The 21722-nt window shown below is 43.7% G+C and overlaps 1 protein-coding gene across 17 annotated transcripts in view; it reads right to left on the bottom strand.

Annotated features, from left to right (window-relative positions):
• Positions 1-921: 921 nt before the first annotated feature.
• HERC1 (HECT and RLD domain containing E3 ubiquitin protein ligase family member 1) overlaps positions 922-21722 on the bottom strand; it is a 193301-nt gene continuing 172500 nt past the window's right edge. For all 17 annotated transcript variants that reach the window (XM_043555213.1, XM_043555218.1, XM_043555205.1 and 14 more), the window contains exons 64-78: positions 21037-21175; positions 19794-19975; positions 18931-19086; positions 18092-18214; positions 17009-17111; positions 15323-15492; positions 13816-13954; positions 11694-11863; positions 10308-10477; positions 9862-10027; positions 8994-9070; positions 7946-8198; positions 7292-7444; positions 4166-4471; positions 922-1565 (exon numbers count right to left, since the gene is read on the bottom strand). In XM_043555213.1, the coding sequence (XP_043411148.1) occupies positions 1380-1565; positions 4166-4471; positions 7292-7444; positions 7946-8198; positions 8994-9070; positions 9862-10027; positions 10308-10477; positions 11694-11863; positions 13816-13954; positions 15323-15492; positions 17009-17111; positions 18092-18214; positions 18931-19086; positions 19794-19975; positions 21037-21175 (2493 nt within the window). In that variant the 3' untranslated portion in view covers positions 922-1379. The remainder of the gene's footprint in view (positions 1566-4165; positions 4472-7291; positions 7445-7945; positions 8199-8993; positions 9071-9861; positions 10028-10307; positions 10478-11693; positions 11864-13815; positions 13955-15322; positions 15493-17008; positions 17112-18091; positions 18215-18930; positions 19087-19793; positions 19976-21036; positions 21176-21722) is intronic.

The following is a 21722-nucleotide window of genomic DNA, read 5'->3' as shown; positions in this document are numbered from 1 at the left end:
TCACTGGGAAATATCTATATAACACAAAACCATATCTTTGTTCCAATTTCTCTTTGAAAACACTTATTTTCTACCTTCCTTCTGGAAAACAAGTGCCTGCAAAGCTCTCCATCTGGCACCTCATTTGACTGAACTGTCCTCGGTCCATGAAGTACTGCAGCAACTTGTGGCACGAACTGGCTGTAGATGAAGACAAACCACCCAAAGGCCTTGCCCTCTTCCTGTTCCCACTCCCGGCAGCCAGAACCTTCATAGCTGCTCTTGAGATGGCCCCCTCTCCCAGAACCACCCGCTCATTCTGACATGCCCACGAGTGTAACCCCTTCCCCAGCCCATGCACAACTTCCCACCATCCACCATTCAAGGATACGAAAGCCACTCACTGGTTCTCAAATTATTTGCACATTCACCCGCTCATTCTCGTGGTCACTCATTCGTGCGTGCGGAGTGCCTACTAGCAATGGCGGTCCGACTGCACGACCGTAAACCGCCAGGCTCTCTAAGCCCCCACGTACTCCTCACAAGCAAGGTTAAATCGTGTTACTCTCGTTAGCTTCCTCCTTGCTTAGGAGAGCCACTCCCCACTGGGGCTATTCCGGAAAGGCTCTTGTTAGCATGTTACACTCAAACCAGCTTCAGAGGAGGAGGAAGGGGGTTGCTGAGAGGACAGGCCAACGGGCTGACCCAAGGGCCCCGGGTGATGGGTGAGGGGACGAAGTAAGGCAGCCAGGATGATAGAATAAATGAAAGTAGGGGCTTCCCACTCCCAGGGGCTGCTCTGTCATCTCCAAGCCAAGCTCACTCGGTGTGAAGGAGTGTTTCTGACGGGTCAAAACGCCGTCACAGTGAGACTAGCCCCAGAGCTTGTTCTTTCTCAGTCAGAGGCTCCACTGGAGGTAACAAAAGCAGCCCACGCTCTGGTTCCTGCATCGGCTTTATTTCTCTGCATAAGGAACCCTGCACAGGCAATTCAAATTAAAACAAAATAAATATATGAATATTCATGTAAAACTGTCCTTTCTAATGAACAATTATACACAATGTACAATTTCATGTTCACTGGGTGGGTTTACAAAAATGTACCATTCCCAACTAAAAATGCACCAAAATGGTTCCATGCAAACTTATCAAAAGTGACCAAAAACGTGGAGGGAAAAACCTGACTGAGAGCACTTTGTCTTTTTTTTTTTTTTTTGTACAATCACAGAAAAATAAAAACATCTAATTTCTTTGTTACATTTAGAGTAACTAAATGTGGCCACTGTTTGTAATGTCGGTTTATGTTCCTAAAACATCTATGTAGTTACCATAAAAGTGTATCCACATGAAACTGGAAGTGAGCATCAGTGAGAAAAGGGGCTGGCGGCCCCCCCGCGCGGTCAGTAGTCGGTGTCGGAGCCCTCGGCGTTGTCCACGTTCCGCGAGAGCATGTAATTGTCCATGTCGATGGAGCGGCAGTTGTTGATGGCATAGCGCAGGCGCTCAGCCATGACCAGCTGGCTGGAGTAGGGGGGCAGCCGCAGCTGGAAGAAGCAGGTCTGTGAGGTAGGCAGACTGTCATAAGGCTGTGGAGAGAGAGACCCGGAGCCGTGACTGCAGCATCGGGGTGTCACGGGGCACCTGTGACTGCTGCCCCCCCCAAAATCAGGAAAGCACTTCTCCCGGCCTTTAAGATGGGCTCCACAGACAGGACTGCAGGGCCGACTAGAGGGGAAGGACAGACTGTGCTGTGTTGGAAGGAAGGCGGGCTCTGGTGTCACACGGCCACCAAGGTTTTTGGTGAAGAGGATTCCTTCCTGTCCTCACTCCCCCAGTGGCCCCGTGTGGAAGGTGAGAGCAAGCCCTGACCGGCAGGATCATGTGAGAGAACTTCTCGAGGTGCCTGCCACGGATTATGGGCGCAGCAGAGCTCGTTCCCTATCGCCTGAAGCGGCCGCAGGGATCCCCTGCCAGCGGGGAAATGGAAGGAACTGGGAGGGAGTCACCGCCCTCCTCCACGCCCACCCCACCCCCGCCCATCCCTCCCAGTGTGCATTCCGTGTCCCTCGTCTGCGATGGCTGCCAGCACACAGCTCGCACGAGGAGGGAGCAGTGAATTAAATCCCAGTCCATCCATCTAACTGACAGTGACACAGACATTTAAAATGATCATTACGATGACCAGCAGCAAAGCTGAAAAGTGCCTGGAGCAGGCTGCGCTAAATACAGCACACAGAACCACCTGTGCTGGAGGCTGACTGAAAGGCGGAAAAGGCCGCTACTAGGGAGGCGACATACGCTCTCTGGCCCTCCCTGCAAACACAACTGGCTGCCCAACTATCTGTACTGATGGTATTGATTCTACATTTTTATAACATTAAAAAAAAAAGTTTTTAAAAAAGCATTTGGCCTCTCTTTCTCGCTCACCTCCTTGAAACTGGCTCTCCTCCTCCTCCCCGGAGCCCTACACCTGGTGAATACACCTCAAAGACGTGGGAGATGGAGGGCCTACAAGCCTAACTGGGTCTGAGTCAGTGAGGACACAGAAACCTCGATCACAGAAAAACAACAACCAGCAAAGACACTGAAGGGGAATGTCAACAGGTGCATCTGATCGGGAAGATGGAGCGATGGTCTGAAAATCACAAAGGAAGGACCTGTAGTGGTCAGTTTTCTGAGGCTGAAAAGTCTCAGGCAGGGGATTAGTGATGGATTAACTCCCAGGATGGCAGGGGTAGCTTGGGACGGACACAAGGCAAGGGTTTTTTCCAGAGCTGAATAGAAGCAAACCATTTCTTCCACCCACCTCTCTCTGAAGCAACAAAACAGATTTACAACTTATAGTTTCTGGCAAGTCATGTAGAAAATTTATGGAAAGGTTCTTTTCATAGCCCTTCCTGTGCACGGCCTCTCCAGCAAGCCTAGCCTAGGCCGGCAGCTTCAGGAGGCAGTGGGGGAGGGACAGCTTTGGCTACAGCAACCTCCAGGAATAGTTACTGGAAAAACACCAGAAAGGCAGACGCTGAAACTGGCAGGAAGGGTCCTTGTGTGAAGGGGCCCTACTTTCCTTACTGTTTCCAGAATAAACATGATGGGCCCTGCTCGGAAGACTGCCCAGCTCTTGAGGAGTTGGGAGGTAAAGAGACAGAGGAAACACATTCTAATTTAATGCTGGGTTCAAGGTATGTACCAAGTGTCCAGGAGGTAGACAGAGGGAGATCCAAGTCTGGCCTCAGGAAGGGTCAGGGGCAGCAGGAAAGCATCCGAGAGGGCTTCCTGGAGGAGATGACATTGGTATCGGGACTAAAAGATAAGTAAGTGCTTGCCAGGCATAGATGGAAAGGGGTGTGAAGAACTTCCTAAAGCAGAGGGAAGAGCCTACACAAAGGCACATGAGTGTAGAAACAGCGTGGTCTGTGAGGAAAAAAGATAAGCAGTCTGTTACGGTCAGAAGGCACTATGTGTTAAGAGGTGATATCAGAAGGCAGGGACAGAGGCCATACTGTGGAGATATTTAAGGCCACTAAGGCAGCTGGCATTTATCCTCGAGTCAGGGGGCTCCTGAATGGTCTGAAAGGAGGAGAGTGACAAGGTCAGATGGGTGTGAGAAAGATGACTCCGGCAGCAGCGTGCATTTAAGGCTCTGAGCCCTTTTATTTCTAAGCCATCTGTCAAAATGGCAGCTGGGCTGGGGCTGTGCCGCAGAGAAGCCACACCACCTGCTCCACGGCACGCACCACACAGCAGCCACAGAGCACGTATTGCTGTTCCCGTCTTCATGTTCCTTCTGCAGTACGTGCGCCAGTTACTGGTTAGTATCTTGTGAAAACAGACAAGACCACGTCTGAGCACACAAGTCACACGATGAAAAGGCGCAGGAAATAAGGGCAGAGGCAACACGATGGCCCCAGTGGCAAGCTTAGCTTCTACTTGGGAAGATACTGGAGGATTTATCAAATGTTGCTGGCGGTAGTGTGATTTCTATATCCATTTAGGGCTGTTTTCAGTCAAGTTATGTTTCTTAACAAGTTTTTCTGCTGGATTTTTTTTTAAATCTGGGAATTCCAAACATTAAGCCTGAATTGGCAGGCCTACTTGAGGGTCACCAGTTCAGTTTTCCCAAAATGCAAGCACCAAGGAGGCGGCAGGGCGGACATTAGCCAGGAAGGCAGGCGTGCTTACTTACCCTATCAACCTTCATGATTTGAAATCTCTGAGATATGTCAGCAGTGTTGGCTGGTAGTCGAGATCTTCCAGACACAAACCTCATGAAAAGCACCCGCTCCTCATTCGAGAACTCCTCCAGCGTGTGCCAGAACCACTGCACCAGCTGGTGCTGCTCGTCCACCTCCCGGTACCGCACCACTTTCTTCAGAACTTCCACGGAGATCTCGGGCATCCCACACACCATCTGCTCCAGCTGCTTTGCCGTGAGGAGGGACAGCAGCGGCACAGGGACGATCCAGGACATCCCTTCTCGGACTGCAGCCACCTGCTCCCAGGACAAGTTGTTTGTTACACGTGTGCACGGAGACCGGGAAACTCCCGCTTGCTCATTCCCCAGACCCCCACTTTTCCCCACAACTCAGGTGCACATGGCCCACCCGCCCCTGCCCCTTTGTTACAGCTTCTCCCTGCCTGTGGGACTTGTACACCCCTTCTGGTCCCAGATCAAGTCCATTTAGGAGCCCGCCTTCCGCCTCCACAGAACTCAGCCCGCTGGGCCCCCAAGTGCCATCCCCGCTCATACCCCTAATCACATGTGGCCGCGCACTGTTACACTGGGCTCTGTAGGCTACTTGGTCTCCTCATTAGGGTAAGAAGCTCCTGGAGGATGTGTCTAGCTTCTACTGTTTTTGTCATTCATATTTTTCTTTTGAAAATAATTCTATCCTTTCGTAAAATTTATTTGTGCTCATTGTAAAAAAAAAAAGAAAAAAGAAACGTACAAAGAAGAAAGTAAAACTGGCAAGTCTTTCTGTGGGAAGGGGGTAGAAAGGACAGAAGATCTAATCAGGAGACTTGGGGTCTGAATCCAAGCTCCACCTCTTCTTTTACTTCAATTTTTTCATCTGAGAAGCAAGGCAAATGATTGCTGCTCATGTGACTATGACGAGAATTTTTAATGCAAGTCTGTGTGACCAGTTACATTGCTTCTTTTCTCCTAGTGGGGTGCTCACAACAGGTCAGCTGGGGAATGTGGAGCGGGAGCTGCCAGGGGCTGCCCGAGTCTGTTTAAAAAAATCCCCCCCAAGGAGGGCGCCTGGGTGGCTCAGTCAGTTACCGTCTGGCTTCAGCTCAGATCATGATCTTGTAGTTCATGAGTTCGTGAGCCCTGTGTTGGGCTCCGTGCTGGTGGTGTGGAGCCTGCTTGGGATTCTCTCTCCTCTCTCTGCCCCTTTCCCTTTGTACCCTCTCTCTCTCTCTCTCTCTCAAAATAAATAAACTTAAAAAGAAAAGAAAAAACCCAAGGTTGTACAGCAATGCACACACCCTACGCACACACTCATCACCATTCAAGACTTGTTCACAAATACTTCTTCACTCTTGGCCAACTCAGAAGCAACAATGAGAAAAAGCAAAACAAGATCTGAGGACCTCAACAGGAGCCACACCTTGGGGAAGGCCCTGGGGTTGTGATTGGTATAAGGCTGTCCTGCCCAGGGCTAAGAAACAGGAGTGGCAGTGAGGGCAGTTTGCACTGTTATTAAAGGGAATACCCTAGCCAAAGTTTGTCCCAACACAAGCTGTCATGCCTGGCAGAATACAAACCAAGCTGTCTGGAAAAAAATGAGACTGGGGTATGGGGCTGGCTGCTTGGCAGGGAACAAATGGGGACAGCTGTGGGAAAAACACTGGGTTCTAAGAGACATGGAGGAAGTGAGAGCGGAAGAAGGCCTCATTTCTGAGAAAGGAACAAAGCCAGGGCAGAGAAGAGCTCAGCTGAGAGTGGAGGGTCAATCCGACCCTCAAACGAAGGGCCAGCAGAAGAGCCTAGACCCCACTGTTAAACCTGGTTTGGGATCCTGGCTTTGCCTTGGGCACATCACTTCATTTCTCTGGACTCTGTGCTTTCATCTGTGAAATGGTGACAGTAACTCTTATGTTACAGGGTAACTATAGGAAAAACTGCACCTGAGGGTGCCTGGTCCCAACCTGGCCTGCAGGAGTGACCAATACATTTTTAGTCAATTATGTACTCTAAGGATTAAAATTCTGAAGAACTGGAGACAAACCCTAGGCCCTGGCTGTTGTTAACAGCGTCACTCACAGGATTTGCTTTCACTAAGCTAAGGGATAACAGTTTTCTGACCGGACTTGGCCCAAAGCCAGAGTCAAAGAAGGAAGCAGGAATGAAGGGTGCAGAATATATATACACTTCAAATCACTACACAGCCTTAGAGTCTCAGTATAGCTCTCAAGAAGACCCTAACATATTCTGCAAATAAAGTATTACTAAAGTGGCTATTAAGGACTGTGTAACCAAAAAAAACCATTTTTGGACAAAATATTCATTTCACTGGTCACTCATCACATTCTCATTATTTATTAAATGCTTACTACATGTCAGCACAGAACAAGAATATTGATACACCATATATATATGATATGTGTGTGTGTATGGATGTGTGTGTGTATGTATGTATGTGTGTATTTATACATGTATATATACATACACACACACACACACACATACATACATACGCACACACTTCACTCAAAGTCTAACAGGCTAATTAAAGAAACAAAATCTAAACTTTGTGGCCTAGTTCTTAGACCACAATATAGAAATACTGTGATATCTTGAGAAATTTCTAAGTAACAAAAAAGAATTCTACAGGCTATGGACCTGGAGGAAAGCTGGTCGGTAGAGATGAATTTTCAACTGGAGCTTGTAGGACTGCAGCAGGAGGGGGAAAGAGGGATTCGTGTGGGATTGCAAGACCAGTGTTTAGGGGTTCACTTGCATGGGCCCTGACTGACCCAGCTGGAGTGGGGACACTGGGCTGGGGACAGTAAGAGATACAGACAAACAAGACAGGGGAAGAGTAAGATGTTGGGGTCTAAAAGCCTGGGTGAGAGCTTGGTCCTTCAATCCAACCAGTGACCAATTCAGAGCTGTCCTAAGGCCCTGAGTAAGATGACAGGAAATTCATAGATAAGGCCTGTAAAGTCTCTGAAGAGCAGCTGAAAATCTGATACAAGTTAACTGACATGTTAAGTTCATACATTAAAATTCAGTAGTAACCAGTTAGCTCTTCTTTGAAGACAACTGCAAACACTCGCAAGCACGTTCCAAATGTCATCTCACCTGTCGGTCCATCTCATGAAGTCGATATTCAATGGCCCTCTCCACATACTCCTTCCTGTTGGAAAATGTCAGTGGGATACTATTTCCACCAGGGATTATGGGAACCATTTTGCCATCAGCACTTTGGCCAACAAAAGAATCAAGAGGAATCATCTAAAAAGAGAAAAAAAAATTTTACAAAAAGAACCCGCTTTTTTTTTTTATGTAACAAATAAAAGTAGATTACACACAAATACAGCAAAAACAGTAATAACATCAAAAATATTTTAAGGATAAAAACAAGGAATCCAGGTAGCTAATCATGCCACTTGATCAGAAGGGAATGTGCTGACTTATGAGGCTGTAGTTAAAAATTCCTCTGTTCTCAAACGAGGCTTGATGAACTCTGGTCACCCCAGGCCTCCCTCTCTCCAACTGGGCCCCCTCGCTCGCCCATCCTGGCAGGCAGAGAGCTGACAGGAGGAAGGAGCAGAAGCTGGGGTGCTGGTGTCAACTCCACCCATTGGCAGCTATGTCAGTTGCTGGGGCTGAGCTGCTCAGGCAGCAACGGGATATGGCGTGAGTTAATCAGACAGCAAGTGGAAGACTGTATCTGAGTTTTACACAGAAAAATTCTAGTCAAAACCAGCAGAAGGCAGACTGGCCAAGACTCACCTCATGGAAACTTTCCTCGGTAATCCCACTGTCTTCAATGTGAAGAATGCTGTTGAGGGTCTGCACGTAGAGCAGATCCACCTCCTCCAGGTCTTCTAGGGTGAGTGGGACACAGCACAGCTGCTTCCACACCAAAGGGGCCAAGTGGAGGTCCAGAGGCTTCTTTGTGCGAATGGCAACCCCCATCAGGATCCCCAAGAACTTAAACTGCATTAAGTGTTCGTCAAGGCAGGCAGAGGGGTTAAAAAGGAACCTGCAAAATTAAAGGAAATATTTCAAATAAACTGCCTTCATTTCTATTAGAAATAAGTTATCTGACAGCTATAGCATAATCCAGACCTGTGCTGTTCAATATGGTTGGTAGTCATCTGCCACATGTGGCTATTCAAATTAATTAAATAAAATGTAAAATGCAGTTCTTCAGTGACTCTAACCACATTTCGAGTGCCCGACAGCCACATGTGCCATGGGGCTAGTGTTCTGGATAGCTCAGGGACCATATTTTGAATTATTTTTAGAAGAACCATAAAATAGCAATTGAATGGTCTATTAGCCCCTAAGCTACCTGCTCCAGGATGCTCTGTTTCCTAAAATCATTTATCATTTATGAGTCCATGCAGCAGGATTCAAAATTCAAAATTTGGCAATACAGACAATTGCTAAGACTAAGTGCTGTGACTTAATAGCATAGCTAATCTTTCTGATGAATTGTGATGCAGCAAATTCCTTGAGGGGAGGCCATGTGGGCCTTCAGAAACACAAAATAAGTCAGGTTTCATTATCAAATCTGAGTTTCCTCTCCCCTCTGTATGATATTTGAATTGGTCCTATAACAAAGTCATGACGGAAGTGCCCCAGTTTCCTGACCTGTAAAATGGTAATAATAACAGTTCCTACTCCTTTGGGTTCTAATGAGGATTCAGTGGGATAACATATGTAAAGCACTGAGAACAGTGCCTGGCACACAGTCAGCACTCAATAAATGAACTATCATTATTATTATCATTATTACCATAGATAGTCAACAAACACTTGCTGACTGCCTTACCTATCCCTATTGTAGCCCACTTCTGCAGTAGCATTGGGAGAGGGTATAAGAAGGTCAACAATACCAGTTTCAAGTTCCTGTAAAAGAAAGAACAGGTTTTTGCAAAATGACAATCAAATGCATCAAGAGAACTAAAGATCATACTGAAAAGAGAATATTTTGAGGAATTTATAGTTATGTGACAACCAGGCAACTCTATAATTTTTGTGGCTTTAATTTAAAATGAAACTAGAAACCTTCCCCATGTAGAAAATATCCTGTAGTATGCGGAAGTAACAAAGTCAATCCAGGGAAGGAGTTGGGGTATCTGTGAGCAGGGTATAGGTCTATTCGAATATAACCAACAAAGGAGAGCCAGAAGTTATTTCAGTCATAGGATTGATTACAAAAATCCTGCTACTAAGCAAAGCAGGAAGGGTCGAGTGGATCTGGAAGCAAAGTTGTCACTGCAGATCTCAAAATAAGAACCAGTCCAAACTCTTAGTATTTGTTTTTCTAATTCCGCTAGAACCTGGCAGTTCACTTCCTTCTAAAAGCACCAGAATTAATCGGAGCACACGGGTGGTCCTGGATTTGTCTATTACATAAATGTATAAGTATGTGTCATCATTGTTTCCTCTGCCAGTATTAGAGCACCACAGACTGTGAGTCACTGGTAGACGGTTAAGCACTGACAGGTACCTTCACACATCATTTCACAAACCGTAGCTATAATTTACCTATACATCATTAACAGCGTGATTTTTATAAGGCTCACAAATGCATCCTTGCTACATTTATAAAAACATGTCAGAGCAGTCACTGGAAACAGTAAAAAACAGCCACCACTTGAGCACATGACTCAGCAAGGGACACTGCATGAATATACCTGGCACATCTCTGTGATCGTGTCATCAAACACTCCCCCAGCATCATCCGCCCCTTCACCAACCAGCTTAACCTTCCACGCTCGTGAGGGCAGACGGAGGTCTGATGCATTCAGCTTAACTACTTGTCTTGCTATCTGGACAAAGATGGGCTTACACTTCCGTCCTCTTTAAAAGAAAGGGAAAACAGAATGAAAAACAACTCTCACTAATTTTCCCAAACCACCACAAAGGTCCCTTGAAGGTATCTTCCCATCAGTGAATGAACAATCCAGCCTAACAACAGTCAAACAGTGTGCTAGGCCCACTATAACCACACTGGGCACTAAAGGAAGCACTGCCACTATCCTAGTTTACAAGTGAAGAAGCTGAAGGTCACAGAGATTAGTTAGTAATAAGGTTCATCTAAAAAAATGCTAGACAGTGAAACATACACACATATGCTAACCTGGTTGATATCCTCTTCACAGTAATTTGAGGTCCATAGTTTTTGCCTTGAACCATGGTTTTCCCTATGGAGCGCACCATTGGCAGGGTGTAGACCCTTGGAGCTAACAAAGGCCGAAGCTGTCCCTGTACAATGCCCCATGTTCCAGCATTATAATGGGATGTACTGTTCTGTAACAGAAAGTAAGCTACTCAGAAATGGAACACTCTAAGGCTCAAAAGAAATAACACCTCTCACTTTTAGAACATAATTCTTCATGAATTAAAAGCATAAACCTGGGGGCATCTGGGTGGCTCAGTCAGCTAAGCATCCGACTTCTGCTCAGGTCACGATCTCATGGTTTGTGAGTTCACGCCCCAAATCAGGCTTGCTGCTGTCAGCGCAGAGCCCACTTCGGATCCTCTGTCCCCACTCTCTCTGCCCCTCCCCAGCTTGAGCACGCACACACACACACGCACGCACTCTCTCTCAAAAAAAACAAACATTAAAAAAAAGTATAAACCTGGATAGTATTAACTTTTTACAAATACTTTTTTCTGATAAAATACATGATTATCATTTTTTAAAACTTGGAAAATACAGAAAAGGACACACACACACGCACACAAATGAGTCATCCATAATCTACATTATCGCTCTCATCTATTTCCTTCTAGTTTCCGTGTGTGCATTTTTTGCATTGTTGAGAACATACTGTTTATACAATTTTTTGTTTTTCTCACTTAACTTTTTATCATCAACATTTCTCCCATGAATTACAAACAGTTTTCTAACATTTTCTTTAGTGCTGCCCAGTATTCTATTGCCTGGCTGATTACCTATTTCTAACAATGATCTGTCAAATCTCTCATATGCCCCATGACTGGCTACCCAAAGATTTCTGGCTAACAGTTTTACAAACTGTGACACATTTTGGCAGGCATGTCTATACATTACGCAAACAAACAAACAAACATAACCAGCTTGCTTTCTTCCTAAATTACTGACTGTCCTACAACGGCAGTCAAACCACCCAGATTAACTTTATCTCCCCCACAGGACCCAGAATGCTCATTTGTAAGGAGATAAGGAAGTCTCCCCAGTGTCTCAGATTCATTACAGAACCACTTAGACTGTGGTGCTAACATCCGTGTGTGCTTAAGTTTTAAAAATCACATCACATATTGGACTTTACAGAAAACACATGCTTAGCCATTCATACTTCCTTGAGCTATGGACAAACCAAAGCATTGTGTCCAGCAGCACAGTTATCAGTATCTGGACTATCGCTAAACCAGCAACAAAATGGAAACAGAACTACTGCCTTTTCTACATCTTTTGGGAGCTGAGAGTAAAAAGTGTTTTCCTGGGACCTGGAGAGCAGTGCTTCCCAAGCCAACATGTTACCTGGTTGTTGGGGCTGAGGTTCAGTAGCCTCCAGGATGAGTACATGAGGTCAGAGAAATGGTAGAGCAGCCGGAGCCTGGCCCTCGCAGTGTGAATGCTCACCTCCCTCAGCGCCCCATACTGCGGGGGGACCGCATCGGGCAGACCCAGCTGCAGAGGTACCGACACACCTGCCCAGAGAGCAAATGGACACTTACAAAGGAAAATGCACTGCTTTCATTTTGAGTATTTGGAAAATTTTCAAACACACAGAGAAGGTGAGATAAGTGTACAATGAACACCCATTCCTACCACCTAAGTTCCCTAATTATTTGTCTATATTTGCCATATCACATATTTATCAGTTCCTCTCTCCATCAATTCACCTTTATTTCTTGATGCATGCGTGTTGGTTTTTAAAGCATCTTTTTTATTTATCATTATGGAAACTTTTAATTTAATTTAGTTTTCCATTTAACTATGGGGCCTAAACAGTTCCTTCACAAGAAAACAAAAACACCCCAAATTCTTCCTTTCATATTCAGTAACTGCCATCTTCATAAAACACAAGATGTAAGCCAGGACTAGGTAGGCAATTCTGGAAAACGGAAATGGGCAACTCAGCAGTCACTTCCCACACTCACTAGGGATCTGAGAGAAAGTGACCATGACAGAAGGAAAGCTATGGGTGCATGGTTTATGAAGGCTTTGTACTGAGGAATAAGAGCTCTGCAGAAGCAAGGACTGTAAGGACCACATTCATGGTGAACCTCTTATTAAAAATGCATAAAAGAGTAAACATACAACACCCTACTTATTTGAGTTTTGTGTAAATAAAGATTTGTACAGCTCAGTTCCCAGCTTATTTTTATTCTAGTTAATTTTATTAATATTATTAGTAAAAGCTAACATTGAGTACTTCTATGTGCTGGGCACTATTCTAAGAGTTTCACACAAACTGTTTAACCCTATAGCCCTTTACAATAGGGGCTATTTTTATCCTCATTTTACAGACAAGGAAACTGGGTCTGAAGATCATTCATTCAGCTTGTAAGTGGAGAAGCTAGGATTCAACCCAGGCAATGTGGCTCCAGAGTCTGGACTTTTAACCACCACACTGCATAGCCTCTCTCCTGAAGTGCAAGTGAAATCTCTCTGGAAGATGAAGAGGACCCTGAATACGTGGAATTGTCAGTGTGTGCATAGCACTGCTCATTCCAGATTCTGTTAATCAGAAACCATCTCCTGCTTGTTTGGCCTTACTTGGCAGTCCTCATTTGCTCTCTAAGGATACCTATCTAGAAGAAAAAATTCTCTATGGTGAGTCTCCCCAGGGACCTCTGGCTTAGAAGTAGAGGTCAGCAAAAAGGGAAGAGGATACTCAGTTCCCAGGCACAAGGTTGCTTTAGGGAAACTCTAGTCTCTTAGACACCAGAGAATGGTAGAAATAACGGGCTTAAGGGCCTGGAAGAGAAACAGCCCCAATATCAAAAAAATGCTTAAGAATGATAAATGCCCCACATTTGCAGGGAATGGAAGATGGACCCAATCTGGACAGTACTTGCTAGGATGTTAAGTACACAAATACACATTTTCTTAATATGTTTTTGTAGCTTTATAAGGATTTAATAATAAACAAAAAGGTAGAAAACTGCCTATCGGTCCTACTACATGCTGGAGTAAAATGGCAACATTTTTTTTTTCTGTGTCTGTGTCAGTGCACAGACATCATGTTTCAAATGGTTAACTTGGGGGGGTGTGTGTGAAGATTTTGACAGATGGTCTCAGACCTTTTAATCTTTATTCTTAACAGCAAGCCTTAGAAAGCTATGATTCATCACTTCTTTCATATAAATATGAAAAAACACTTAGTTGCTGCTCTAAAATTGTACATTTTTGCCTAAGTGACAGGTTTTTTTCTTTGGCGGGGTGCAGAGAGGGAGTGCTTTGTGTGAGGTCTGCAGGAGAATCACCTGCTATCAAAGTATTTACAGTGCTGGCAGCACAAAGACTGCTTTGGCTGGGTGGGGAGGCCTGGCGGTTTCAGAATGATGCCTCGATGCAGTCTGAAAATGGCAAGCAGACAGAGCAGCTGGGCACTGCTGAAAGAGAAGCTGCAGGAGAAGGGTAGTTCATCCCTCACCGGGTGCTCTTGGCGGGACAGGTGGCGCTGTCCATGCTGCACTGTGGCAGCGGCCAGCTGAGATCTGCCGGACATTTTTCCCTTGCAGGACTGTTACCAGGGTTGGTTCTCGAACATGGTTGGTGTGGCCTAAGCCAAGCTGGAAATAAATTACAAAAATACAGAGCCAATTACAAAGAGAAAAAGAGGAAGTCAAGATGATGAGATCTGCCTTAGGTGGTAGCAGATACAAATAAGTATCTGTACTAACCAACATCAAAAAAATGAAGTTAATTCTGATTGTCTCTATCAGAATAGTCCTCACAGCTCAGACTGTCTCCTAAAAACCAAGCTGCAACAAGGCTATTCCAAATCTAGCAGTGAGTCTTAATGACTGAACACATCCTTGGATTCCACTTCTAGAGAGGAAATTAATTCATGAATAGTTTAAAAAAATAACAGAATGATCTACACAGCTTTTATTTAAAACACACTGATTTCCTTTTAAGATGGGATGCCTGGGTAACAATAAATAAACAGCTATAAAAACGTACACAGAAGCAGATTCTCATCTCCAGGTCTCTGTTCCTAGGATGTGACTGGACACCCAGTGTTTCAGCAGCTAAGCACCTTGACATCATTAGAGAGAATCATGTCAAGACCCTGCCAGTGACCTCCCTAAGATGTCTTCGGCATCAACTCTCTTCTCATTAAGACACTGTGCATGCAAACCACGATGATGAGCAGCTTCCTCATCTGTTAACATAGTGATGAGGTGACCACAGAGTCACCGATGAACAATGGAGACCTTGAACTTGAGGGCCTCTGGCTCTATGGGCAGACAGACCCAGAGAGGATTTACGGAGGAAGGGAATGTGGCTCTGCACGCAGGGCTGAAAGCCACTGTAGCAGCAGGCATCCTAGACATCTCCCACCCAAATCTGTGTCTCCTCCATATATAAGGTAGGCTGAATACATCAACTTCTTGAATCTTTTCTCAAGCTCTTAGAGGCTCAGTTTATTCCTCTGTAGAACAAGACTGACAAGACTTCCTGCAGAAACACAAATATACTATGGATACCATACTGTGTACAGTATTATGTCATATTATTAAACATAAAAGTATGGGTTCGTTCTTTCCATTTTCCAGATTAACTGATGCTCCTAAGACCTAATCTCACCCATTACCATAGTAAAAATCATGATGATGCCAATAGCAAATACCCCTAAAGTGCTGCTTACTATGTGCCAGGTACTTAATGAGTGTAGATACACACACATACTCAGTTAATTCCCTTAACTGCTTTGCTATACCATCAGATTTTTTTTAAAACCATGGTGTAATGCCTACTTGGGCACAATCAAGAGAGACACATACACAACTGGACTCACAAATAATTCAGTCCGTGTCAAAGTGATATGTATGAGGCATCGTGGTAGATCTTATGAGTTTCCTAGCTTATCCCTTTACCAAACGAGGAACACTGTCAGATTTCTAGAATATGAGGCAAGCAAGATAAATATTTACCTGCCCTTCTGAATTGCTCCCCCAGGCATACACATCTCCAGTTGATGCCAAAGCAAGAGTGTGCTCAGCTCCAACCGCCACATCTTCGATGACCACTCCAGCCAGCACAGGGATCTGCTGTGGTCGGTTATGATTGCGGGCACGCCCCTCTGGCAAGCCTATCAAGCGATCTGAAGAAATAGAGGAAATTTATGGATGGCATACAACAGTCCTTTATGTTTTCTAATGAGTTCTCTAACTTTTCTGGTGGAATGGCGATGACATATAGAACTCTTTAGAGCCAAAGCTGCTATTCTGGTAAGGTATACTGGATTCTGAGCGGATGAAGTTTGAAATTGTTTCCTTATTCATAAAATAAATAAATCTAAAATTAGCACCTTATTTCAAACCAAGAGGCACCTCCAGTATCCTCCTATTTGAGAGGATTGGCAGGTAGTTAAGAAAGGCCCTACAGTTCTTGTACTCTAAGAAAAGACGTTGCTCAACTTGCCTTGTCCTCAAACTGCCAGCCAACTTCTCCCTTTCCCTCTGCTGCCAAACTTCTAGAAAGTGCAGGCCAGCCCCTGTTACCCCATGGCCTCTAGAACTGTTTGGTTTGGCCACCTCCTGCAGCCTACCTTCCACTCTCACCACTACACTGAGACTGTACTGTCAAAAGCCATGAGCAGTTCCTAAATGCCTCTTCTCAGCAGCCTCTTCTCAGGCTCCAGCCCCTGGAGCTCCACATAACCTTCTGATGACCTGGCCTCAGCCCCCTCCCACCCTGCAGAGACTTCTCACTACCCTGGCTCACTGGCAACCTCTCTTTCACCCCTTTCAAAGCCAACTCTCCCCAGTCCTCTTTCTGTGCTCACCTGCCCTAGAGTTCCATCCAAGTCTTTTTATTCTATACTCTCCGTGGGCTTCCTGAGCCTGTTAACATGGTTCTAAGTACTATTATTGTGCATTATGCAAACCTACATCTCCATATCCAATTTGTCTGGAGTTCCAGATCCAAATCCCCAATAACTTGCTAGACATCTCCATACATATACCTAGAGTATATGGCTCCAATTCAGTATGACCTTAACTAAGTTCTTACCTACTTCCAAACCAGCTTCCTGTCCTCAGTTAGTGGCATTAGAGTTCTTCCAAGATTAGAAACCTCATTCACGACTTATTCCTTCCTCTTCTCCTTCCTCACATTTGCCTTACACCTTCCTAAGAAGTTCGATTTAAGAAGGTGAATATACTGCCAGGGAATCCCACAGTGGATGACTCGACTACGAACCACTCAAGATCTGAACCCTGAATGCCTATGAATTCCTAAGACCTGAATCCCCAGTCCCTGAGAGGGCTGGGGGATCAGACAGGATCCAGAGGAGCTCTGTTGGTCAAGAAGTGTTTATGGCAGAACAGTGGAGGGAGAAGAAAGGAGGATGGGAAGGGCTTTGGCAGGAACTCTTCTGGCAGGATCAAAGGCTCTGGTATGACAGACTATCAATGGGGAGAAGAGTTTGTCCTTATGACAAATTTCATGAAAAAGGAGCAGAAAAGTAGCTAGTGAGTGAAGGTCACAGTGGCCATTCATCACCCAGAACAAAACACAACTCAATTTAGAGCACTTTCTGTAAAACTGGAAGGCAAATGTTTCTGGAATACATGTGTACACAAGACAAGTAAAGTATTGCCTGGAAAATGCCTCACCTTGACCAAAGGTATACACATGACCATCTTTGGTTAATGCAACAGAAAACTGAGTTCCACAAGCAACCTTTTTTATTCCAATTCCACAAAGGACATCAACTTTCTGAAAAATATAAGCATAAAGCACATACTTTAAAAAGAAAATAAGAACACTTTTGAATTTGCCTACTGGCCTGTATAAACAAGCATTGTCTACTAATAAAAATACTAATTGTCACCTACCTGTCTCCACCCAAATTCACACTCCTAAATTGAATCTGTGGGAGGGAGTGTTGGGGACAGGGGCATTTGACTAAAATCCCTAGGACCCCAGGTGAGTGAAAGCATTTCTCTAGGCAACAGAGACCAAAGAGAATCCTGTGGCCTTTTAAATAATACTGCAAGACCATGTCCACGGGCTGCTCCCAGTTAGGCTTTTTCTACTTTCAGAGGTGATAATAACTGCTTTATATGCACCCCAGAGATGGTTTCCTGGCTTTCCACATCCCTAGCGGAATATTCAGCAGTCTAGATATCAAGATGTTACAGACTATATATGATAGGGCATCTGGAGTTGAAGATACATATTAAATATTCGTAAATCATGCTGCTTGTTAAACGTGTTAGGAAAACCCACTAAAAGAATTGCACAGAAGGTCTTCTGCAGAGCCAAGAAACCTGTAACATACTAGCTTCTACTTTATTATTTTCTGCATTTCCTTTTTATTATTTTTTAAAAGGAGGCATATACCTCTATAATTCAGTGATAATAATAAGCTAAAATGGCAGCTGCAAGCATAAGGTTACAAGATTGTTCATGGTTCCCTCCATAAGACACCTTGGAGACATGTTTATAACTATTTCTTCTCTACATGGGAGATAGTCCTACATTGTTCAGCCTGTGTATGGAGACACAGGCTTCTCCATGCAGAATTTTTACATTCATTTTAGCAATTAATGGCTTATTTAAAACCAAGATCCAAAATGCTGGACATTTAAGAGTAAGTAATAGAAGTTTCCAAATTTCATTACGAATTTACTAAAATGTTAAAGGTAAATGATTTTCCAAGTAAAAAGAGGCACTGACACAAAGACAATACCGACCTGAGGGGAAGATTTTGCAGTGGAATTTCCTAAGCCTAGTTTTCCATAGTCCCCATCTCCAAAAGCCCACACCATGGAGCCGTCTGCTGATACTGCCAAAGTGTGGTTTAAACCACAGGCCACCTGGAGAAATAACAGGGTACTCAGTAAGACAAACGCATAGCACCTAAACCACATACCCACTTCCGAGACTTCGGCTATGTATATTTGTATTTTTATTAATTTCAGGACTTTCTGCATATGTTAACCAAAATGTGTAAAAAAAAAATTCCTAATGTCCACAAAGAAAAAAATAACTTTTTCTTTCAAGGCAAAATCCTTTAAATACCTGTGGCTAACTCAGAATCAGAGAGCATAAAAGAGGAAAAAGTACATATGACTAAAAACATTTATACGTCTGAGGAATGACACAGGAAAAGATAAAAATATCTCCTTGTTCAGAGATAGTCTCAATGTATACAGGACAGGGACAATATTGCTTAAGAGCAGTAGCTACCCATGATGCTGCACTTCAGCCATCTACTTCAAAACTAGCAGACAGCAATGACAAAAATCTGTATTATTTAAAGGTTTTATATCAAGTTGTACTACAGAGGGGTTTTTAAAACATTCATATCCTGAATTAAGGCTTCTATATGTTGGTCACATTGTTTGCCTTAAAATGTTAATTTTCACATTGGGAAAAAAAATCATGACAAATGATCAAGTACACCAAACAAAATGTACATGAGGTTAAGTAGAACTGGTGATTCTAGTCTTCCTGAAAGAACAGAGTCTCAGTGCACACAGAGGAAATACGAATCTACGACCATGAAACATATTATGGATTTATTCCTTGCCTGTCCAATCTGATATCCCTCCAGTGCAGTCACTCTCTCTGGTAGTTTTTTGTTAGAGGTGTTTCCAAGACCCAGACGACCGTAGTCACCATTCCCAAAAGTGAACAGTTTGCCGTCTGAAGTTACCACTGCTGAGTGCTTGAAGCCACAAGACATCTACAGACAGAACCAAGAAGAAAAAAAAAAATTAAGAAGAGAGTATACTAAGAAATAAAGAATTCCATCATTTTCGGGTAATAATATAGTATAGTAATAAATTTCACTGACAACTCTGGGTCTTCAAGACCAGTATGTCCGACCTGCCCAAGTGGCCCTCCTGCTCCTTCAAATCTTATCGCCTCATCATCCTCAGGAAGACCAAGCTGAAGAGCCTACATTGGAAGAACTGTTGCTATCCTGTAGCTGTGTACAGATGACCTAGACCACGTGTAATAGTAAATGTGGAAATGCTTTGTGAACGCTAAAGTGCTAGGCAATTTTACATTAATCACTAATTGACTTTCCAGAATATGTGTACAACTCAGCCTTGGTAACAATAATGGTAAATGGAAAGCTTTTCATTCAAACTAATACTGTGTCCAGAACTATGGGGCAGAAGCTAAACCCCACTGTTTTTCTTCCAAGGACCTGGAGTACCCCAGCCTGGGCCAACCAGCTGGTTCAGGAAAAAGGACTCCATTCTAACACCAAAGCCCATTCAAACTTCTGACAAAGTCAAGAATGAACAACCAGAAACAGTGGATCTCTTGTAATGATTGTATAATGTATTTTTACCATTATCTCCTGTTACATGAATTTGAGAACCCTATTCAACAGCTAGTATATTTTCATTCAAAGGCAAACTTATCCATGTCCTGCCTGACCTGCACCACTTCTTCTCCTTGTAAGGCCTCGATCTGCCTGGGGCGCCGCTGCCTGTCGCTGTTCCCGTGGCCGAGTTTGCCATAATCGCCATCTCCCCAGCTAAAGACCTCACCACTTTCAGTCAGGGCCATTGAGTGACCATCAGAACCACAAGATGTCACCAGCTGGGTCACCACAAATCCTGGAACAGAGCAGAAAGAAACCCAACAAGAATCACTGGATGTTAAAATTCTTTAGTTACAGCTGCTACAGAATACTCTTAGAATGGAAAAACACCAAAACTGCACTACAGTAATAAAAACAATGTCTTTAATTTTAAATCACATTTGTAGCCATAGCTTAGTAAATTGAGAGCAGTCCCATAAAATAATGATGACCAGGAAGGAAAGGAGGGTGACGGAAACAGTTAGTCATTAAGGACTATGTTCTAGCCACTCCTATAAATGCTTTACCTGGATTATCTCTTCTCTATTTTCACATAAAACCTACAAGGCAGATATTATCATCACCACTTTTACAAATGGGTAAACCAAGTCACAAAGAGGTCTAGTATAGCTTGTGCAAGGTCCTAGAGGCAGGACGTGGTAGTTCCGGCCAGGAGTCCCACCTTCCCATCCCCACTGCTGTGCTCTTCACACTTAGATCTCAAGGAAGAGAACTTAGAACTGTTTCGGAATTGGTTCTCAACTCATTATTACTTGTATGCTTTTAATACAAAAACCCTCTTTGCTCTCTTGTAGGCTTTGGAGTCAGTAAAAGTTGACTTAAGGAACAAGCCAGGGGCTCCTGCAGTGGTTTCTCCAGGGATATACTTTTTCCAAGTCAGAGAACTCTGACAGTCTTTGACAGCACTCTGAGAACTCTGTAAAAGTCTTTCGTACATTTGCACATATCCATAGAAACTGATTTTTACTCTTAAGGAAACACATGCATGATTATTGCTATTAATAGTTGCCTAATTTCAGTTTTGTAATTTTATAAGAATTTGTTTACAACAATCTTTATGGGTCTTAAAATAGTTATTTATATCATTGAATTCTAGCACTGCCATGAAAAACAGCTTGCAAAATAACAGCTTAAAATATGGAAATCAGGCTGTACATCCTAAATGAGAATCTAAATAAGTGAAAATCCTATTATGACTTTATCCAGCAAAGGTTTGAGATGAGTTCCAACATAAGCAAACATTCCTATGGTTAGTCCATATTTTCTGACCAGCTTTTTAATTGAGAATAATTTTACCTTGTAAGGCTGAAATAACTGTCAGGACATGAAGGTCATCTGAATTTCCTTGCCCCAATCTGCCATAACTTCCTTCCCCACAAGCCAACACTGTGCCATTGGCCTGGATGACAAAAGTACAATTCTGACCACATATGACCTAGTAAAGAAACAGAGAACTATATTATCCTTCATTATACAGCCTTAACACTTAAAATGATTCTACATATACTTAGGATGCCTGTATTAATTATTTTATCCTTTCACTAAAGGGGATGAGTTGAAATAAGTATGGGGTTCCTACAAGCCCTTGATTGTTATAAAACTGCTTACTTAAGGAGATGTAGGAGGCTCATCGGACTATTTAAAATCATTTAGAACTATGTGATCTACAGGAATTTCAGCCAGCTGTGCGGTGTTAAAATAATAATGTTAACAGAACAGACAGCGGAAAGGATGATGGGGAAATATTAAAGACTGGCTAGAGATCATCAAGAAGCAGAAGCCTGAAGAGATATACACAAGAAAGAGTAACGCATCCTGGGACTCACTAAGGTAGAGAAGAATGGGTAAGAAAGCAGTGGCTTGAGAAAGGGTTTGGGAATATAGTACCACAATTATTAGAAGAGGAGAGGGGTGTTAAAGAAATCCTAGCTAAAAATCCCTGTAAGTTAACGGCCCTCAAACAGAATCAATAATTAGGAGCA

This window comes from Prionailurus bengalensis, chromosome B3 (genome assembly GCF_016509475.1).
Source record: "Prionailurus bengalensis isolate Pbe53 chromosome B3, Fcat_Pben_1.1_paternal_pri, whole genome shotgun sequence".
Classification (NCBI taxonomy): domain Eukaryota; kingdom Metazoa; phylum Chordata; class Mammalia; order Carnivora; family Felidae; genus Prionailurus; species Prionailurus bengalensis.
Note: the sequence above shows the minus strand (reverse complement) of the source record. Positions and strands in the feature narration are given on the sequence as shown.